Source organism: Taudactylus pleione, unplaced genomic scaffold (assembly GCF_031769625.1).
Source record: "Taudactylus pleione unplaced genomic scaffold, aTauple2 ptg000394l, whole genome shotgun sequence".
NCBI lineage: Eukaryota > Metazoa > Chordata > Amphibia > Anura > Myobatrachidae > Taudactylus > Taudactylus pleione.
Window position 1 is genome coordinate 680,760 of NW_028284795.1, and position 21,388 is coordinate 702,147.

The following is a 21,388-nucleotide window of genomic DNA, read 5'->3' on the forward strand; positions in this document are numbered from 1 at the left end:
ATCGATACATTCAGGCATAGTAGACATCCAGAAGACACAATAATATACTACACATGTCACATCGATACATTCAGACACAGAACATATCCAGAAGACACAATAATATACTACACATGTCACATCGATACATTCATGCACAGTACAGTAGACATCCAGATGATACAATAATATATTACACATGTCACATCGATACATTCAGACACAGTAGATATCCAGAAGACACAATAATATATTACACATGTCACATCGATACATTCAGGCACAGTACATATCCAGAAGACACAATAATATATTACACATGTCACATCGATACATTCAGGCACAGTACATATCCAGAAGACACAATAATATATTACACATGTCACATCGATACATTCAGGCACAGTACATATCCAGAAGACACAATAATATATTACACATGTCACATCGATACATTCAGGCACAGTACATATCCAGAAGACACAATAATATATTACACATGTCACATCGATACGTTCAGACACAGTAGATATCCAGAAGACACAATAATATATTACACATGTCACATCGATACATTCAGGCATAGTAGACATCCAGAAGAAACAATAATATATTACACATGTCACATCGATACATTCAGGCACAGTACATATCCAGAAGACACAATAATATATTACACATGTCACATCGATACATTCAGGCACAGTACATATCCAGAAGACACAATAATATATTACACATGTCACATCGATACATTCAGGCACAGTACATATCCAGAAGACACAATAATATATTACACATGTCACATCGATACATTCAGACACAGTAGACATCCAGAAGAAGCAATAATATATTACACATGTCACATCGATACATTCAGGCACAGTAGACATCCAGAAGACAAAATAATATATTACACATGTCACATCGATATATTCAGGCACAGTAGACATCCAGAAGAAACAATAATATATTACACATGTCACATCGATACATTCAGACACAATAGACATCCAGAAGACACAATAATATATTACACACGTCACATCGATACATTCAGGCACAGTACATATCCAGAAGACACAATAATATATTACACGTCACATCGATACATTCAGGCACAGTACATATCCAGAAGATACAATAATATACTACACATGTCACATCGATACATTAAGGCACAGTACATATCCAGAAGACACAATAATATATTACACGTCACATGGATACATTCAGGCACAGTACATATCCAGAAGACACAATAATATATTACACGTCACATGGATACATTCAGGCACAGTACATATCCAGAAGACAATATATTACACATGTCACATCGATACATTCAGACACAGTAGATATCCAGAAGACATAATAATATATTACACATGTCACATCGATACATTCAGACACAGTAGACATCCAGAAGACACAATAATATATTACACATGTCACATCGATACATTCAGGCACAGTAGACATCAAGAAGACACAATAATATATTACACATGTCACATCGACACATTCAGGCACAGTACATATCCAGAAGACAATATATTACACATGTCACATCGATACATTCAGACACAGTAGATATCCAGAAGACATAATAATATATTACACATGTCACATCGATACATTCAGACACAGTAGACATCCAGAAGACACAATAATATATTACACATGTCACATCGATACATTCAGGCACAGTAGACATCAAGAAGACACAATAATATATTACACATGTCACATCGATACATTCAGGCACAGTACATATCCAGAAGACAAAATAATATATTACACATGTCACATCGATACACTCAGACACAGTAGATATCCAGAAGACATAATAATATATTACACATGTCACATCGATACATTCAGGCACAGTACATATCCAGAAGACACAATAATATATTACACGTCACATGGATACATTCAGGCACAGTACATATCCAGAAGACACAATAATATATTACACGTCACATCGACACATTCAGGCACAGTACATATCCAGAAGACAAAATAATATATTACACATGTCACATCGATACATTCAGACACAGTAGATATCCAGAAGACATAATAATATATTACACATGTCACATCGATACATTCAGACACAGTAGACATCCAGAAGATACAATAATATACTACACATGTCACATCGATACATTCAGGCACAGTACATATCCAGAAGACACAATAATATATTACACGTCACATGGATACATTCAGGCACAGTACATATCCAGAAGACACAATAATATATTACACGTCACATGGATACATTCAGGCACAGTACATATCCAGAAGACACAATAATATATTACACGTCACATCGACACATTCAGGCACAGTACATATCCAGAAGACAAAATAATATATTACACATGTCACATCGATACATTCAGACACAGTAGATATCCAGAAGACATAATAATATATTACACATGTCACATCGATACATTCAGACACAGTAGACATCCAGAAGACACAATAATATATTACACATGTCACATCGATACATTCAGGCACAGTAGACATCAAGAAGACACAATAATATATTACACATGTCACATCGATACATTCAGGCACAGTACATATCCAGAAGACAAAATAATATATTACACATGTCACATCGATACATTCAGACACAGTAGATATCCAGAAGACATAATAATATATTACACATGTCACATCGATACATTCAGGCACAGTACATATCCAGAAGACACAATAATATATTACACGTCACATGGATACATTCAGGCACAGTACATATCCAGAAGACACAATAATATATTACACGTCACATCGACACATTCAGGCACAGTACATATCCAGAAGACAAAATAATATATTACACATGTCACATCGATACATTCAGACACAGTAGATATCCAGAAGACATAATAATATATTACACATGTCACATCGATACATTCAGACACAGTAGACATCCAGAAGATACAATAATATACTACACATGTCACATCGATACATTCAGGCACAGTAGACATCCAGAAGACACAATAATATATTACACATGTCACATCGACACATTCAGGCACAGTACATATCCAGAAGACACAATAATATATTACACATGTCACATCGATACATTCAGGCACAGTAGACATCCAGAAGACACAATAATATATTACACATGTCACATCGATACATTAAGGCACAGTACATATCCAGAAGACACAATAATATATTACACGTCACATGGATACATTCAGGCACAGTACATATCCAGAAGACACAATAATATATTACACGTCACATGGATACATTCAGGCACAGTACATATCCAGAAGACACAATAATATATTACACGTCACATCGACACATTCAGGCACAGTACATATCCAGAAGACACAATAATATATTACACATGTCACATCGATACATTCAGACACAGTAGATATCCAGAAGACATAATAATATATTACACATGTCACATCGATACATTCAGACACAGTAGACATCCAGAAGACACAATAATATATTACACATGTCACATCGATACATTCAGGCACAGTAGACATCAAGAAGACACAATAATATATTACACATGTCACATCGATACATTCAGGCACAGTACATATCCAGAAGACAAAATAATATATTACACATGTCACATCGATACATTCAGACACAGTAGATATCCAGAAGACATAATAATATATTACACATGTCACATCGATACATTCAGGCACAGTACATATCCAGAAGACACAATAATATATTACACATGTCACATCGATACAATCAGGCACAATAGACATCCAGAAGACACAATAATATATTACACATGTCACATCGATACATTAAGGCACAGTACATATCCAGAAGACACAATAATATATTACACATGTCACATCGATACATTAAGGCACAGTACATATCCAGGAGACACAATAATATATTACACATGTCACATCGATACATTCAGGCACAGTACATATTCAGAAGACACAATAATATATTACACATGTCACATCGATACATTCAGGCACAGTAGACATCAAGAAGACACAATAATATATTACACATGTCACATCGATACATTCAGGCACAGTAGACATCCAGAAGACACAATAATATATTACACGTCACATCGACACATTCAGGCACAGTACATATCCAGAAGACAAAATAATATATTACACATGTCACATCGATACATTCAGACACAGTAGATATCCAGAAGACATAATAATATATTACACATGTCACATCGATACATTCAGGCACAGTAGACATCCAGAAGACACAATAATATATTACACATGTCACATCGATACATTCAGACACAGTAGACATCCAGAAGACACAATAATATATTACACATGTCACATCGATACATTCAGGCACAGTAGACATCCAGAAGACACAATAATATATTACACATGTCACATCGATACATTCAGACACAGTAGACATCCAGAAGACACAATAATATATTACACATGTCACATCGATACATTCAGACACAGTAGACATCCAGAAGACACAATAATATATTACACATGTCACATCGATACATTCAGGCACAGTAGACATCAAGAAGACACAATAATATATTACACATGTCACATCGATACATTCAGGCACAGTACATATCCAGAAGACAAAATAATATATTACACATGTCACATCGATACATTCAGACACAGTACATATCCAGAAGACACAATAATATATTACACGTCACATGGATACATTCAGGCACAGTACATATCCAGAAGACACAATAATATATTACACGTCACATCGACACATTCAGGCACAGTACATATCCAGAAGACAAAATAATATATTACACATGTCACATCGATACATTCAGACACAGTAGATATCCAGAAGACATAATAATATATTACACATGTCACATCGATACATTCAGACACAGTAGACATCCAGAAGATACAATAATATACTACACATGTCACATCGATACATTCAGGCACAGTAGACATCCAGAAGACACAATAATATATTACACATGTCACATCGATACATTCAGGCACAGTACATATCCAGAAGACACAATAATATATTACACATGTCACATCGATACATTCAGGCACAGTACATATCCAGAAGACACAATAATATATTACACATGTCACATCGATACATTCAGGCACAGTACATATCCAGAAGACACAATAATATATTACACATGTCACATCGATACATTCAGGCACAGTACATATCCAGAAGACACAATAATATATTACACATGTCACATCGATACATTCAGGCACAGTACATATCCAGAAGACACAATAATATATTACACATGTCACATCGATACATTCAGGCACAGTACATATCCAGAAGACACAATAATATATTACACATGTCACATCGATACATTCAGGCACAGTACATATCCAGAAGACACAATAATATATTACACATGTCACATCGATACGTTCAGACACAGTAGATATCCAGAAGACACAATAATATATTACACATGTCACATCGATACATTCAGGCATAGTAGACATCCAGAAGAAACAATAATATATTACACATGTCACATCGATACATTCAGGCACAGTACATATCCAGAAGACACAATAATATATTACACATGTCACATCGATACATTCAGGCACAGTACATATCCAGAAGACACAATAATATATTACACATGTCACATCGATACATTCAGGCACAGTACATATCCAGAAGACACAATAATATATTACACATGTCACATCGATACATTCAGACACAGTAGACATCCAGAAGAAGCAATAATATATTACACATGTCACATCGATACATTCAGGCACAGTAGACATCCAGAAGACAAAATAATATATTACACATGTCACATCGATATATTCAGGCACAGTAGACATCCAGAAGAAACAATAATATATTACACATGTCACATCGATACATTCAGACACAATAGACATCCAGAAGACACAATAATATATTACACACGTCACATCGATACATTCAGGCACAGTACATATCCAGAAGACACAATAATATATTACACGTCACATCGATACATTCAGGCACAGTACATATCCAGAAGATACAATAATATACTACACATGTCACATCGATACATTAAGGCACAGTACATATCCAGAAGACACAATAATATATTACACGTCACATGGATACATTCAGGCACAGTACATATCCAGAAGACACAATAATATATTACACGTCACATGGATACATTCAGGCACAGTACATATCCAGAAGACAATATATTACACATGTCACATCGATACATTCAGACACAGTAGATATCCAGAAGACATAATAATATATTACACATGTCACATCGATACATTCAGACACAGTAGACATCCAGAAGACACAATAATATATTACACATGTCACATCGATACATTCAGGCACAGTAGACATCAAGAAGACACAATAATATATTACACATGTCACATCGACACATTCAGGCACAGTACATATCCAGAAGACAATATATTACACATGTCACATCGATACATTCAGACACAGTAGATATCCAGAAGACATAATAATATATTACACATGTCACATCGATACATTCAGACACAGTAGACATCCAGAAGACACAATAATATATTACACATGTCACATCGATACATTCAGGCACAGTAGACATCAAGAAGACACAATAATATATTACACATGTCACATCGATACATTCAGGCACAGTACATATCCAGAAGACAAAATAATATATTACACATGTCACATCGATACACTCAGACACAGTAGATATCCAGAAGACATAATAATATATTACACATGTCACATCGATACATTCAGGCACAGTACATATCCAGAAGACACAATAATATATTACACGTCACATGGATACATTCAGGCACAGTACATATCCAGAAGACACAATAATATATTACACGTCACATCGACACATTCAGGCACAGTACATATCCAGAAGACAAAATAATATATTACACATGTCACATCGATACATTCAGACACAGTAGATATCCAGAAGACATAATAATATATTACACATGTCACATCGATACATTCAGACACAGTAGACATCCAGAAGATACAATAATATACTACACATGTCACATCGATACATTCAGGCACAGTACATATCCAGAAGACACAATAATATATTACACGTCACATGGATACATTCAGGCACAGTACATATCCAGAAGACACAATAATATATTACACGTCACATGGATACATTCAGGCACAGTACATATCCAGAAGACACAATAATATATTACACGTCACATCGACACATTCAGGCACAGTACATATCCAGAAGACAAAATAATATATTACACATGTCACATCGATACATTCAGACACAGTAGATATCCAGAAGACATAATAATATATTACACATGTCACATCGATACATTCAGACACAGTAGACATCCAGAAGACACAATAATATATTACACATGTCACATCGATACATTCAGGCACAGTAGACATCAAGAAGACACAATAATATATTACACATGTCACATCGATACATTCAGGCACAGTACATATCCAGAAGACAAAATAATATATTACACATGTCACATCGATACATTCAGACACAGTAGATATCCAGAAGACATAATAATATATTACACATGTCACATCGATACATTCAGGCACAGTACATATCCAGAAGACACAATAATATATTACACGTCACATGGATACATTCAGGCACAGTACATATCCAGAAGACACAATAATATATTACACGTCACATCGACACATTCAGGCACAGTACATATCCAGAAGACAAAATAATATATTACACATGTCACATCGATACATTCAGACACAGTAGATATCCAGAAGACATAATAATATATTACACATGTCACATCGATACATTCAGACACAGTAGACATCCAGAAGATACAATAATATACTACACATGTCACATCGATACATTCAGGCACAGTAGACATCCAGAAGACACAATAATATATTACACATGTCACATCGACACATTCAGGCACAGTACATATCCAGAAGACACAATAATATATTACACATGTCACATCGATACATTCAGGCACAGTAGACATCCAGAAGACACAATAATATATTACACATGTCACATCGATACATTAAGGCACAGTACATATCCAGAAGACACAATAATATATTACACGTCACATGGATACATTCAGGCACAGTACATATCCAGAAGACACAATAATATATTACACGTCACATGGATACATTCAGGCACAGTACATATCCAGAAGACACAATAATATATTACACGTCACATCGACACATTCAGGCACAGTACATATCCAGAAGACACAATAATATATTACACATGTCACATCGATACATTCAGACACAGTAGATATCCAGAAGACATAATAATATATTACACATGTCACATCGATACATTCAGACACAGTAGACATCCAGAAGACACAATAATATATTACACATGTCACATCGATACATTCAGGCACAGTAGACATCAAGAAGACACAATAATATATTACACATGTCACATCGATACATTCAGGCACAGTACATATCCAGAAGACAAAATAATATATTACACATGTCACATCGATACATTCAGACACAGTAGATATCCAGAAGACATAATAATATATTACACATGTCACATCGATACATTCAGGCACAGTAGACATCCAGAAGACACAATAATATATTACACATGTCACATCGATACATTCAGACACAGTAGACATCCAGAAGACACAATAATATATTACACATGTCACATCGATACATTCAGGCACAGTAGACATCCAGAAGACACAATAATATATTACACATGTCACATCGATACATTCAGACACAGTAGACATCCAGAAGACACAATAATATATTACACATGTCACATCGATACATTCAGACACAGTAGACATCCAGAAGACACAATAATATATTACACATGTCACATCGATACATTCAGGCACAGTAGACATCAAGAAGACACAATAATATATTACACATGTCACATCGATACATTCAGGCACAGTACATATCCAGAAGACAAAATAATATATTACACATGTCACATCGATACATTCAGACACAGTACATATCCAGAAGACACAATAATATATTACACGTCACATGGATACATTCAGGCACAGTACATATCCAGAGGACACAATAATATATTACACGTCACATCGACACATTCAGGCACAGTACATATCCAGAAGACAAAATAATATATTACACATGTCACATCGATACATTCAGACACAGTAGATATCCAGAAGACATAATAATATATTACACATGTCACATCGATACATTCAGACACAGTAGACATCCAGAAGATACAATAATATACTACACATGTCACATCGATACATTCAGGCACAGTAGACATCCAGAAGACACAATAATATATTACACATGTCACATCGACACATTCAGGCACAGTACATATCCAGAAGACACAATAATATATTACACATGTCACATCGATACATTCAGGCACAGTAGACATCCAGAAGACACAATAATATATTACACATGTCACATCGATACATTAAGGCACAGTACATATCCAGAAGACACAATAATATATTACACGTCACATGGATACATTCAGGCACAGTACATATCCAGAAGACACAATAATATATTACACGTCACATGGATACATTCAGGCACAGTACATATCCAGAAGACACAATAATATATTACACGTCACATCGACACATTCAGGCACAGTACATATCCAGAAGACACAATAATATATTACACATGTCACATCGATACATTCAGACACAGTAGATATCCAGAAGACATAATAATATATTACACATGTCACATCGATACATTCAGACACAGTAGACATCCAGAAGACACAATAATATATTACACATGTCACATCGATACATTCAGGCACAGTAGACATCAAGAAGACACAATAATATATTACACATGTCACATCGATACATTCAGGCACAGTACATATCCAGAAGACAAAATAATATATTACACATGTCACATCGATACATTCAGACACAGTAGATATCCAGAAGACATAATAATATATTACACATGTCACATCGATACATTCAGGCACAGTACATATCCAGAAGACACAATAATATATTACACATGTCACATCGATACAATCAGGCACAATAGACATCCAGAAGACACAATAATATATTACACATGTCACATCGATACATTAAGGCACAGTACATATCCAGAAGACACAATAATATATTACACATGTCACATCGATACATTAAGGCACAGTACATATCCAGGAGACACAATAATATATTACACATGTCACATCGATACATTCAGGCACAGTACATATTCAGAAGACACAATAATATATTACACATGTCACATCGATACATTCAGGCACAGTAGACATCAAGAAGACACAATAATATATTACACATGTCACATCGATACATTCAGGCACAGTAGACATCCAGAAGACACAATAATATATTACACGTCACATCGATACATTCAGGCACAGTACATATCCAGAAGACACAATAATATATTACACATGTCACATCGATACATTCAGGCACAGTACATATCCAGAAGACACAATAATACATTACACTTCACATCGATACACTCAGGCACAGTAGACATCCAGAAGACACAATAATATATTACACATGTCACATCGATACATTCAGGCACAGTACATATCCAGAAGACACAATAATATACTACACATGTCACATCGATACATTCATGCACAGTACAGTAGACATCCAGATGATACAATAATATATTACACATGTCACATCGATACATTCAGACACAGTAGATATCCAGAAGACACAATAATATATTACACATGTCACATCGATAAATTCAGGCACAGTACATATCCAGAAGACACAATAATATATTACACGTCACATTGATACATTCAGGCACAGTACACATCCAGAAGACACAATAATATATTACACGTCACATCGATACATTCAGGCATAGTAGACATCCAGAAGACACAATAATATATTACACATGTCACATCGATACATTCAGGCACAGTACACATCCAGAAGACACAATAATATATTACACATTTCACATCGATACATTCAGACACAGTTCATATCCAGAAGACACAATAATATATTACACATGTCACATCGATACATTCAGGCATAGTACATATCCAGAAGACACAATAATATATTACACATGTCACATCGATACATTCAGGCACAGGAGACATCCAGAAGACACAATAATATATTACACATGTCACATCGATACATTCAGGCACAGTACATATCCAGAAGACACAATAATATATTACACATGTCACATCGATACATTCAGGCACAGGAGACATCCAGAAGACACAATAATATATTACACATGTCACATCGATACATTCAGGCACAGTTCATATCCAGAAGACACAATAATATATTACACATGTCACATCGATACATTCAGGCACAGGAGACATCCAGAAGACACAATAATATATTACACATGTCACATCGATACATTCAGGCACAGTACATATCCAGAAGACACAATAATATACTACCACATGTCACATCGATACATTCAGGCACAGTACATATCCAGAAGACACAATAATATATTACACATGTCACATCGATACATTCAGTCACAGTACAGTAGACATCCAGAAGATACAATAATATATTACACATGTCACATCGATAAATTCAGACACAGTAGATATCCAGAAGACAGAATAATATATTACACATGTCACATTGATACATTCAGGCACAGTACGTATCCAGAAGACACAATAATATATTACACATGTCACAACGATACATTCAGGCACAGTAGATATCCAGAAGACACAATAATATATTACACATGTCACATCGATACATTCAGGCACAGTACATATCCAGAAGACACAATAATATATTACACGTCACATCGATACATTCACGCACAGCACGTATCCACAAGACACAATAATATATTACACATGTCACATCGATACATACAGGCACATAACATATCCAGAAGACACAATAATATATTACACATGTCACATCGATACATTCAGGTACAGTACATATCCAGAAGACACAATAATATATTATACATGTCACATTGATACATTCAGGCACAGTACATATCCAGAAGACACAATAATATGTTACACATGTCACATCGATACATTCAGGCACAGTACATAACCAGAAGACACAATAATATATTACACATGTCACATCGATACATTCAGGCACAGTACATATCCAGAAGACACAATAATATATTACACATGTCACATCGATACATTCAGGCACAGGAGACATCCAGAAGACACAATAATATATTACACATGTCACATCGATACATTCAGGCACAGTACATATCCAGAAGACACAATAATATATTACACGTCACATCGATACATTCACGCACAGCACGTATCCACAAGACACAATAATATATTACACATGTCACATCGATACATACAGGCACATAACATATCCAGAAGACACAATAATATATTACACATGTCACATCGATACATTCAGGTACAGTACATATCCAGAAGACACAATAATATATTATACATGTCACATTGATACATTCAGGCACAGTACATATCCAGAAGACACAATAATATGTTACACATGTCACATCGATACATTCAGGCACAGTACATAACCAGAAGACACAATAATATATTACACATGTCACATCGATACATTCAGGCACAGTACATATCCAGAAGACACAATAATATATTACACATGTCACATCGATACATTCAGGCACAGGAGACATCCAGAAGACACAATAATATATTACACATGTCACATCGATACATTCAGGCACAGTAGACATCCAGAAGACACAATAATATATTACACATGTCACATCGATACATTCAGTTACAGTACAGTAGACATCCAGAAGACACAATAATATATTACACATGTCACATCGATACATTCAGGCACAGTACATATCCAGAAGACACAATAATATATTACACATGTCACATCGATACATTCAGGCACAGTAGACATCCAGAAGACACAATAATATATTACACATGTCACATCGATACATTCAGTTACAGTACAGTAGACATCCAGAAGACACAATAATATATTACACATGTCACATCGATACATTCAGGCACAGTAGACATCCAGAAGACACAATAATATATTACACATGTCACATCGATACATTCAGGCACAGTAGACATCCAGAAGACACAATAATATATTACACATGTCACATCGATACATTCAGGCACAGTAGACATCCAGAAGACACAATAATATATTACACATGTCACATCGATACATTCAGTTACAGTACAGTAGACATCCAGAAGACACAATAATATATTACACATGTCACATCGATACATTCAGGCACAGTACATATCCAGAAGACACAATAATATATTGTACATGTCACATCGATACATTCAGACACAGTAGACATCCAGAAGACAGAATAATATATTACACATGTCACATTGATACATTCAGGCACAGTACATATCCAGAAGACACAATAATATATTACACATGTCACATCGATACATTCAGGCACAGGAGACATCCAGAAGACACAATAATATATTACACATGTCACATCGATACATTCAGGCACAGGAGACATCCAGAAGACACAATAATATATTACACATGTCACATCGATACATTCAGGCACAGTAGATATCCAGAAGACACAATAATATATTACACATGTCACATCGATACATTCAGGCACAGTAGATATCCAGAAGACACAATAATATATTACACATGTCACATCGATACATTCAGGCACAGTACATATCCAGAAGACACAATAATATATTACACGTCACATCGATACATACAGGCACATAACATATCCAGAAGACACAATAATATATTACACATGTCACATCGATACATTCAGGTACAGTACATATCCAGAAGACACAATAATATATTATACATGTCACATTGATACATTCAGGCACAGTACATATCCAGAAGACACAATAATATATTACACATGTCACATCGATACACTCAGGCACAGTAGACATCCAGAAGACACAATAATATATTACACATGTCACATCGATACATTCAGGCACAGTACATATCCAGAAGACACAATAATATATTACACATGTCACATCGATACATTCAGTTACAGTACAGTAGACATCCAGAAGACACAATAATATATTACACATGTCACATCGATACATTCAGGCACAGTACATATCCAGAAGACACAATAATATATTACACATGTCACATCGATACATACAGGCACATAACATATCCAGAAGACACAATAATATATTACACATGTCACATCGATACATTCAGGCACAGTACATAACCAGAAGACACAATAATATATTACACATGTCACATCGATACATTCAGGCACAGTACATATCCAGAAGACACAATAATATATTACACATGTCACATCGATACATTCAGGCACAGGAGACATCCAGAAGACACAATAATATATTACACATGTCACATCGATACATTCAGGCATAGTACATATCCAGAAGACACAATAATATATTACACATGTCACATCGATACATTCAGGCACAGTACATATCCAGAAGACACAATAATATATTACACGTCACATCGATACATTCAAGCACAGTACATATCCAGAAGACACAATAATATATTACACGTCACATCGATACATTCAAGCACAGTACATATCCAGAAGACACAATAATATATTATACATGTCACATTGATACATTCAGGCACAGTACATATCCAGAAGACAATAATATATTACACATGTCACATCGATACATTCAGGCACAGCACAGTACATATCCAGAAGACACAATAATATACTACACATGTCACATCGATACATTCAGGCACAGTAAATATTCAAAAGACACAATAATATATTACACATGTCACATCGATACATTCAGGCACAGTACATATCCAGAAGACACAATAATATATTACACATGTCACATCGATACATTCAGGCACAGTACATATCCAGAAGACACAATAATATATTACACATGTCACATCGATACATTCAGGCACAGTACATATCCAGAAGACACAATAATATATTACACATGTCACATCGATACATTCAGGCACAGTACATATCCAGAAGACACAATAATATATTACACATGTCACATCGATACATTCAGGCACAGTACAGTACATATCCAGAAGACACAATAATATATTACACGTCACATCGATACATTCAGGCACAGTACACATCCAGAAGACACAATAATATATTACACATGTCACATCGATACATTCAGGCACAGTACACATCCAGAAGACACAATAATATATTACACATGTCACATCGATACATTCAGGCACAGTACATATCCAGAAGACACAATAATATATTACACATGTCACATCGATACATTCAGGCACAGTACATATCCAGAAGACACAATAATATATTACACATGTCACATCGATACATTCAGGCACAGTACATATTCAGAAGACACAATAATATATTACACATGTCACATCGATACATTCAGGTACAGTACATATCCAGAAGACACAATAATATATTGCACATGTCACATCGATACATTCAGGCACAGTACATATCCAGAAGACACAATAATATATTACACATGTCACATCGATACATTCAGGCACAGTACAGTACATATCCAGAAGACACAATAATATATTACACATGTCACATCGATACATTCAGGCACAGTACATATCCAGAAGACACAATAATATATTGCAAATGTCACATCGATACATTCAGGCACAGTATAGTACATATCCAGAAGACACAATAATATATTACACATGTCACATCGATACATTCAGGCACAGTACATATCCAGAAGACACAATAATATATTACACATGTCACATCAATACATTCAGGCACAGTACAGTTGACATCCAGAAGACACAATAATACATTACACGTGTCACATCGATACATTCAGGCACAGTACATATCCAGAAGACACAATAATATATTACACATGTCACATCGATACATTCAGGAACAGTACATATCCAGAAGACACAATAATATATTACACATGTCACATCGATACATTCAGGCACAGGAGACATCCAGAAGACACAATAATATATTACACATGTCACATCGATACATTCAGACACAGTAGATATCCAGAAGACACAATAATATATTACACATGTCACATCGATACATTCAGGCACAGTACATATCCAGAAGACACAATAATATATTACACATGTCACATCGATACATTCAGGCACAGGAGACATCCAGAAGACACAATAATATATTACACATGTCACATCGATACATTCAGGCACAGTACATATCCAGAAGACACAATAATATGTTACACATGTCACATCGATACATTCAGGCACAGTACATATCCAGAAGACACAATAATATATTACACATGTCACATCGATACATTCATGCACAGTACATATCCAGAAGACACAATAATATATTACATATGTCACATCGATACATTCAGGCACAGTACATATCCAGAAGACACAATAATATATTACACATGTCACATCGATACATTCAGGCACAGTACATATCCAGAAGACACAATAATATATTACACATGTCACATCGATACATTCAGGCACAGTACATATCCAGAAGACACAATAATATATTACACATGTTACATCGATACATTCAGGCATAGTACACATCCAGAAGACACAATAATATGTTACACATGTCACATCGATACATTCAGGCACAGTACATATCCAGAAGACACAATAATACATTACACATGTCACATCGATACATTCAGGCACAGTACATATCCAGAAGACACAATAATATATTACACATGTCACATCGATACATTCAGGCACAGGAGACATCCAGAAGACACAATAATATATAACACATGTCACATCGATACATTCAGGCACAGTACATATCCAGAAGACACAATAATATATTACACATGTCACATCGATACATTCAGGCACAGTAGACATCCAGAAGATACAATAATATATTACACATGTCACATCGATACATTCAGGCATAGTACATATCCAGAAGACACAATAATATATTACACATGTCACATCGATACATTCAGGCACAGTACATATCCAGAAGACACAATAATATATTACACATGTCACATCGATACATTCAGGCACAGTACATATCCAGAAGACACAATAATATATTACACATGTCACATTGATACATTCAGGCACAGTACATATCCAGAAGACACAATAATATATTACACATGTCACATTGATACACTCAGGCACAGTACATATCCAGAAGACACAATAATATATTACACATGTCACATTGATACATTCAGGCACAGTACATATCCAGAAGACACAATAATATATTACACATGTCACATTGATACACTCAGGCACAGTACATATCCAGAAGACACAATAATATATTACACATGTCACATCGATACATTCAGGCACAGTACATATCCAGAAGACACAATAATATATTACACATGTAAACAGATGGAAATTGTTGCAAATACCCAATAATCTCATATGATAAGAAAAATACTGAGAGTAATTCGTTACAGTCCTGAATACATATTACATATGGTTGGATTGCAATAAAAAAAAAAACCCTCAGTTCTTGTGTTGAAATTCAATCATTGTGTCAGTAATGTTTTTATTCGTTGTGTCCATGCTCCGATGTGCAAACTATCACAGAGACAACACAGCTATTACCTTCTTATATCCAATAAGAGTCATTAGGTTGGGATAGATCTTACCCAGACAAAAGTACTGAGTGACCGTCACGTTATACAGCATTCTGCGGTAATACTGGCGCAGCGTGGGGCTCATTATACTCCGCCCCTGGTACTGTGTATTTGGCAGTGTCCTGTGATGTTCTATATACAGACGCTGATTTCACAGGTGAAAGGTTAGGTGTGTGGACGATACGGATTTTAACCAGAATCCATAAATAATATAACAATAAATGTTTATGAATCCTATTGCGCTCCCCTTTTTTTGCATTTTTTTGCCCTTTAAATCCCTCCCCCTCTGTCTCATTGGCTGCCCGGCAATTTAGAATGACTAAGTACCCGCCGGTGCCCTGAACTTTGCCCTATAGCAGCCTCTTTATTTTTAGGTCACTTATTCTTTTTTCTCAGAATCTCCCAGTTATAGTTGTGGACGCCAGGAGCATAGCACAGGCATGGGATCGCCGTCTGGGGGGAGGGGGATTATCTGGGAACTGGGGGCATACATTATTAGGTCCTGTAGGTCCTTTACAAGGACATGCATCAAAACAGACCATTGCCGGGCGGATTACATTGGTCTTTTTCCAGGGTTACAATGTGAGGTCGGTGGGATTTTGCTGGGCAGGGCGGTACAGGTAGATTAAGGTGCAAATTCTAATCTTACCTCTTCTTACGGACAGCATCGGGGTGTCGTCGGTGTATCCAATAGGATGAACGAAAAAATAGCATTTTATAATTTATGTTAAATCTTTATGTCTGGGTCCTATGGGGGGCACTGGAAGCCCCCCCGTTGTGCTCTATGTTCCTTTTCACTGTCTGTTCCTTGCGCTGTTTTGGGACCGTTAGAGAACGTTGTTTCCTCCCCTCCCTCTTGTTCTGTCCTTTGGGGATTTGTTAGTAATATACTGAAGGTGTCAGTGGGGGAGGAGGCTCAGCTCTTACAGGCAGATATAGTGTGCCCAAGCTCCTGTGCCTGCACCCCAAGGTGCCCAGAGGTGCCCAGTGTCCCCCATGGGGATCAGAGATAAGGATTTAGCATACATGATTAGGGAGGTTTCTCATATAGCGAATGCGTATTTCACAAGTAAAACAAATGGTTAAAGACATTAGGCAAAATGGAGGTTACGCGCGTGCGGTGTGTTCTGGGCGCACTTGCCGCTGGTGCGGAGATCTGTGCGGATCAGCATTAAGGCAGATATAAGCTATTTTTGAGGGCACAGTTTGTAGCAGATGTTACATTTTGCAACCACGGGGGTTATGTAATAATTTCAGAGCTTAAGGAGCCGACGTTTGTTCTTTGAATATGTCGCTAAATATAAAGTGCTAATTAGTTATAACGCTGCTTTTCCTTTGTAACCAATTCCCGCATTAAATTTAACGGAAGACTCGGAACCTATTATATAACCCACCAAGTCTGCATCAGCCCCAAAGTGTCACAGAGAAGTGCCCCCCCCCCTCCCACATACCATGACAAAGGAGTGCGCCATCTTGCTGCGGTAATCTCCTTCGGATGCTGCTCTCACCAGATTGTCAATGTGATCTCGTGCACAGAGGGACAAGAACTCGTAGCGGCCATCGGGGACATAAGCTGCGAATATAATTACAATCCACACAAAAAAAGGTCAGTTACCCGAGGTGTACATGAGGGGCAGCGGTTGGGAAGAGACGTACGTGAGGGGCAGCCGCTGGGTAGAGGTGTACGTGAGGGCATCCGTTAGGTAGAGGTGTACGTGAGGGGCATCCGTTAGGTAGAGGTGTACGTGAGGGGCATCTGTTAGGTAGAGGTGTACGTGAGGGGCATCTGTTAAATAGAGGTGTACGTGAGGGGCATCTGTTAGGTAGAGGTGTACGTGAGGGGCATCTGTTAGGTAGAGGTGTGCGTGAGGGGCATCCGTTAGGTAGAGGTGTACGTGAAGGGCAGCGGTTGGGTAGAGTTGTACGTGAGGGGCATCCGTTAGGTAGAGGTGTACGTGAGGGGCATCTGTTGGGTAGAGGTGTACGTGAGGGACATCGGTTGGGTAGAGGTGTACGTGAGGGCATCCGTTAGGTAGAGGTGTACGTGAGGGGCATCCGTTAGGTAGAGGTGTACGTGAGGGGCATCTGTTAGGTAGAGGTGTACGTGAGGGGCATCCGTTAGGTAGAGGTGTACGTGAGGGGCATCTGTTGGGTAGAGGTGTACGTGAGGGACATCGGTTGGGTAGAGGTGTACGTGAGGGGCATCTGGTGGGCTGAGGTGTACGTGAGGGGCATCGGTTGGGTAGAGGGGTACGTGAGGGGCAGCGGTTGGGTAGAGGCGTACGTGAGGGGCAGCGGTTGGGTAGAGGCGTACGTGAGGGGCAGCGGTTGGGTAGAGGCGTACGTGAGGGGCAGCGGTTGGGCAGAGGCGTACGTGAGGGGCAGCGGTTGGGTAGAGGTGTACATGAGGTGCAGCCGCTGGGTAGAGGTGTACATGAGGGGCAGCTGTTGGGTAGAGGTGTATGTAAGGGGGATCGGTTGGGTAGAAGTTTACGTGAGGGGCAGCGGTTGGGCTGAGGTGGACGTGAGGGGCAGTGGTTGGCAGAGGTGTACGTGAGGGGCAGTGGTTGGGTAGAGGTGTACGTGAGGGGCAGTGGTTGGGTAGAGGCGTACGTGAGGGGCAGCGGTTGGGCTGAGGTGTACGTGAGGGGCAGTGGTTGGCAGAGGTGTACGTGAGGGGCAGTGGTTGGGTAGAGGTGTACGTGAGGGGCAGTGGTTGGGTAGAGGTGTACGTGAGGGGCAGTGGTTGAGTAGAGGTGTATGTGAGGGCCAGCGATTGAGCAGAGGTGTACCCTAAACGCTGCCCCACCTGCAGCCCCACCCCTAAATCTGTAATGTTGACATAATGACTACATACCTCCTATCTAATGAAGTGATGTGATAGCAATGAGTTACTGGGAAGCGTTACCTTCTATTACACAGATTTCATTCTTCACTTTGTAGTTCAAAATAAATAATATTGGTACATTTAATGGTGTAAACACAGAAAGAATGTAAGCTCTTCAGACAAGGTAGGGGTATCCACTTACCTATGGTTAGAGGGAGGTCATGAAGCTCTTTCCAGAGTACGGCCCGGGCGGACAGTGACCTGACACTGAGATCAGAGTCCCCATTGAGGAACCTCTCCTTACTGACATCCTGACACATACTCATCAGAACGTCCAGGAACAGAGACACCTGGCAAAGATGAGCGAGAGTCAGGCCAATACTCACATCTACTTAAGTGTGAGCAAGAGACTGTAGCCAAGTGTGAGACTGTACTCTTCCCTGAATGTGAGCAAGAGACTGTAGCCAGGTGTGAGACTGTACTCTTCCCTGAATGTGAGCAAGAGACTGTAGCAAGGTGTGAGACTGTACTCTTCCCTGAATGTGAGCAAGAGACTGTAGCCAGGTGTGAGACTGTACTCTTCCCTGTATGTGAGCAAGAGACTGTAGCAAGGTGTGAGACTGTACTCTTCCCTGAATGTGAGCAAGAGACTGTAGCCAGGTGTGAGACTGTACTCTTCCCTGAATGTGAGCAAGAGACTGTAGCCAGGTGTGAGACTGTACTCTTCCCTGAATGTGAGCAAGAGACTGTAGTCAGGTGTGAGACTGTACTCTTCC

General features: G+C 37.6%; 1 protein-coding gene across 2 annotated transcripts in view; it reads right to left on the reverse strand.

Annotated features, from left to right (window-relative positions):
- FCSK (fucose kinase) overlaps nucleotides 1-21,388 on the reverse strand; it is a 323,733-nt gene that overhangs the window by 247,898 nt on the left and 54,447 nt on the right. For both annotated transcript variants that reach the window (XM_088446232.1, XM_088446231.1), the window contains exons 10-11: nucleotides 20,815-20,962; nucleotides 19,237-19,358 (exon numbers count right to left, since the gene is read on the reverse strand). In XM_088446232.1, the coding sequence (XP_088302358.1) occupies nucleotides 19,237-19,358; nucleotides 20,815-20,962 (270 nt within the window). The remainder of the gene's footprint in view (nucleotides 1-19,236; nucleotides 19,359-20,814; nucleotides 20,963-21,388) is intronic.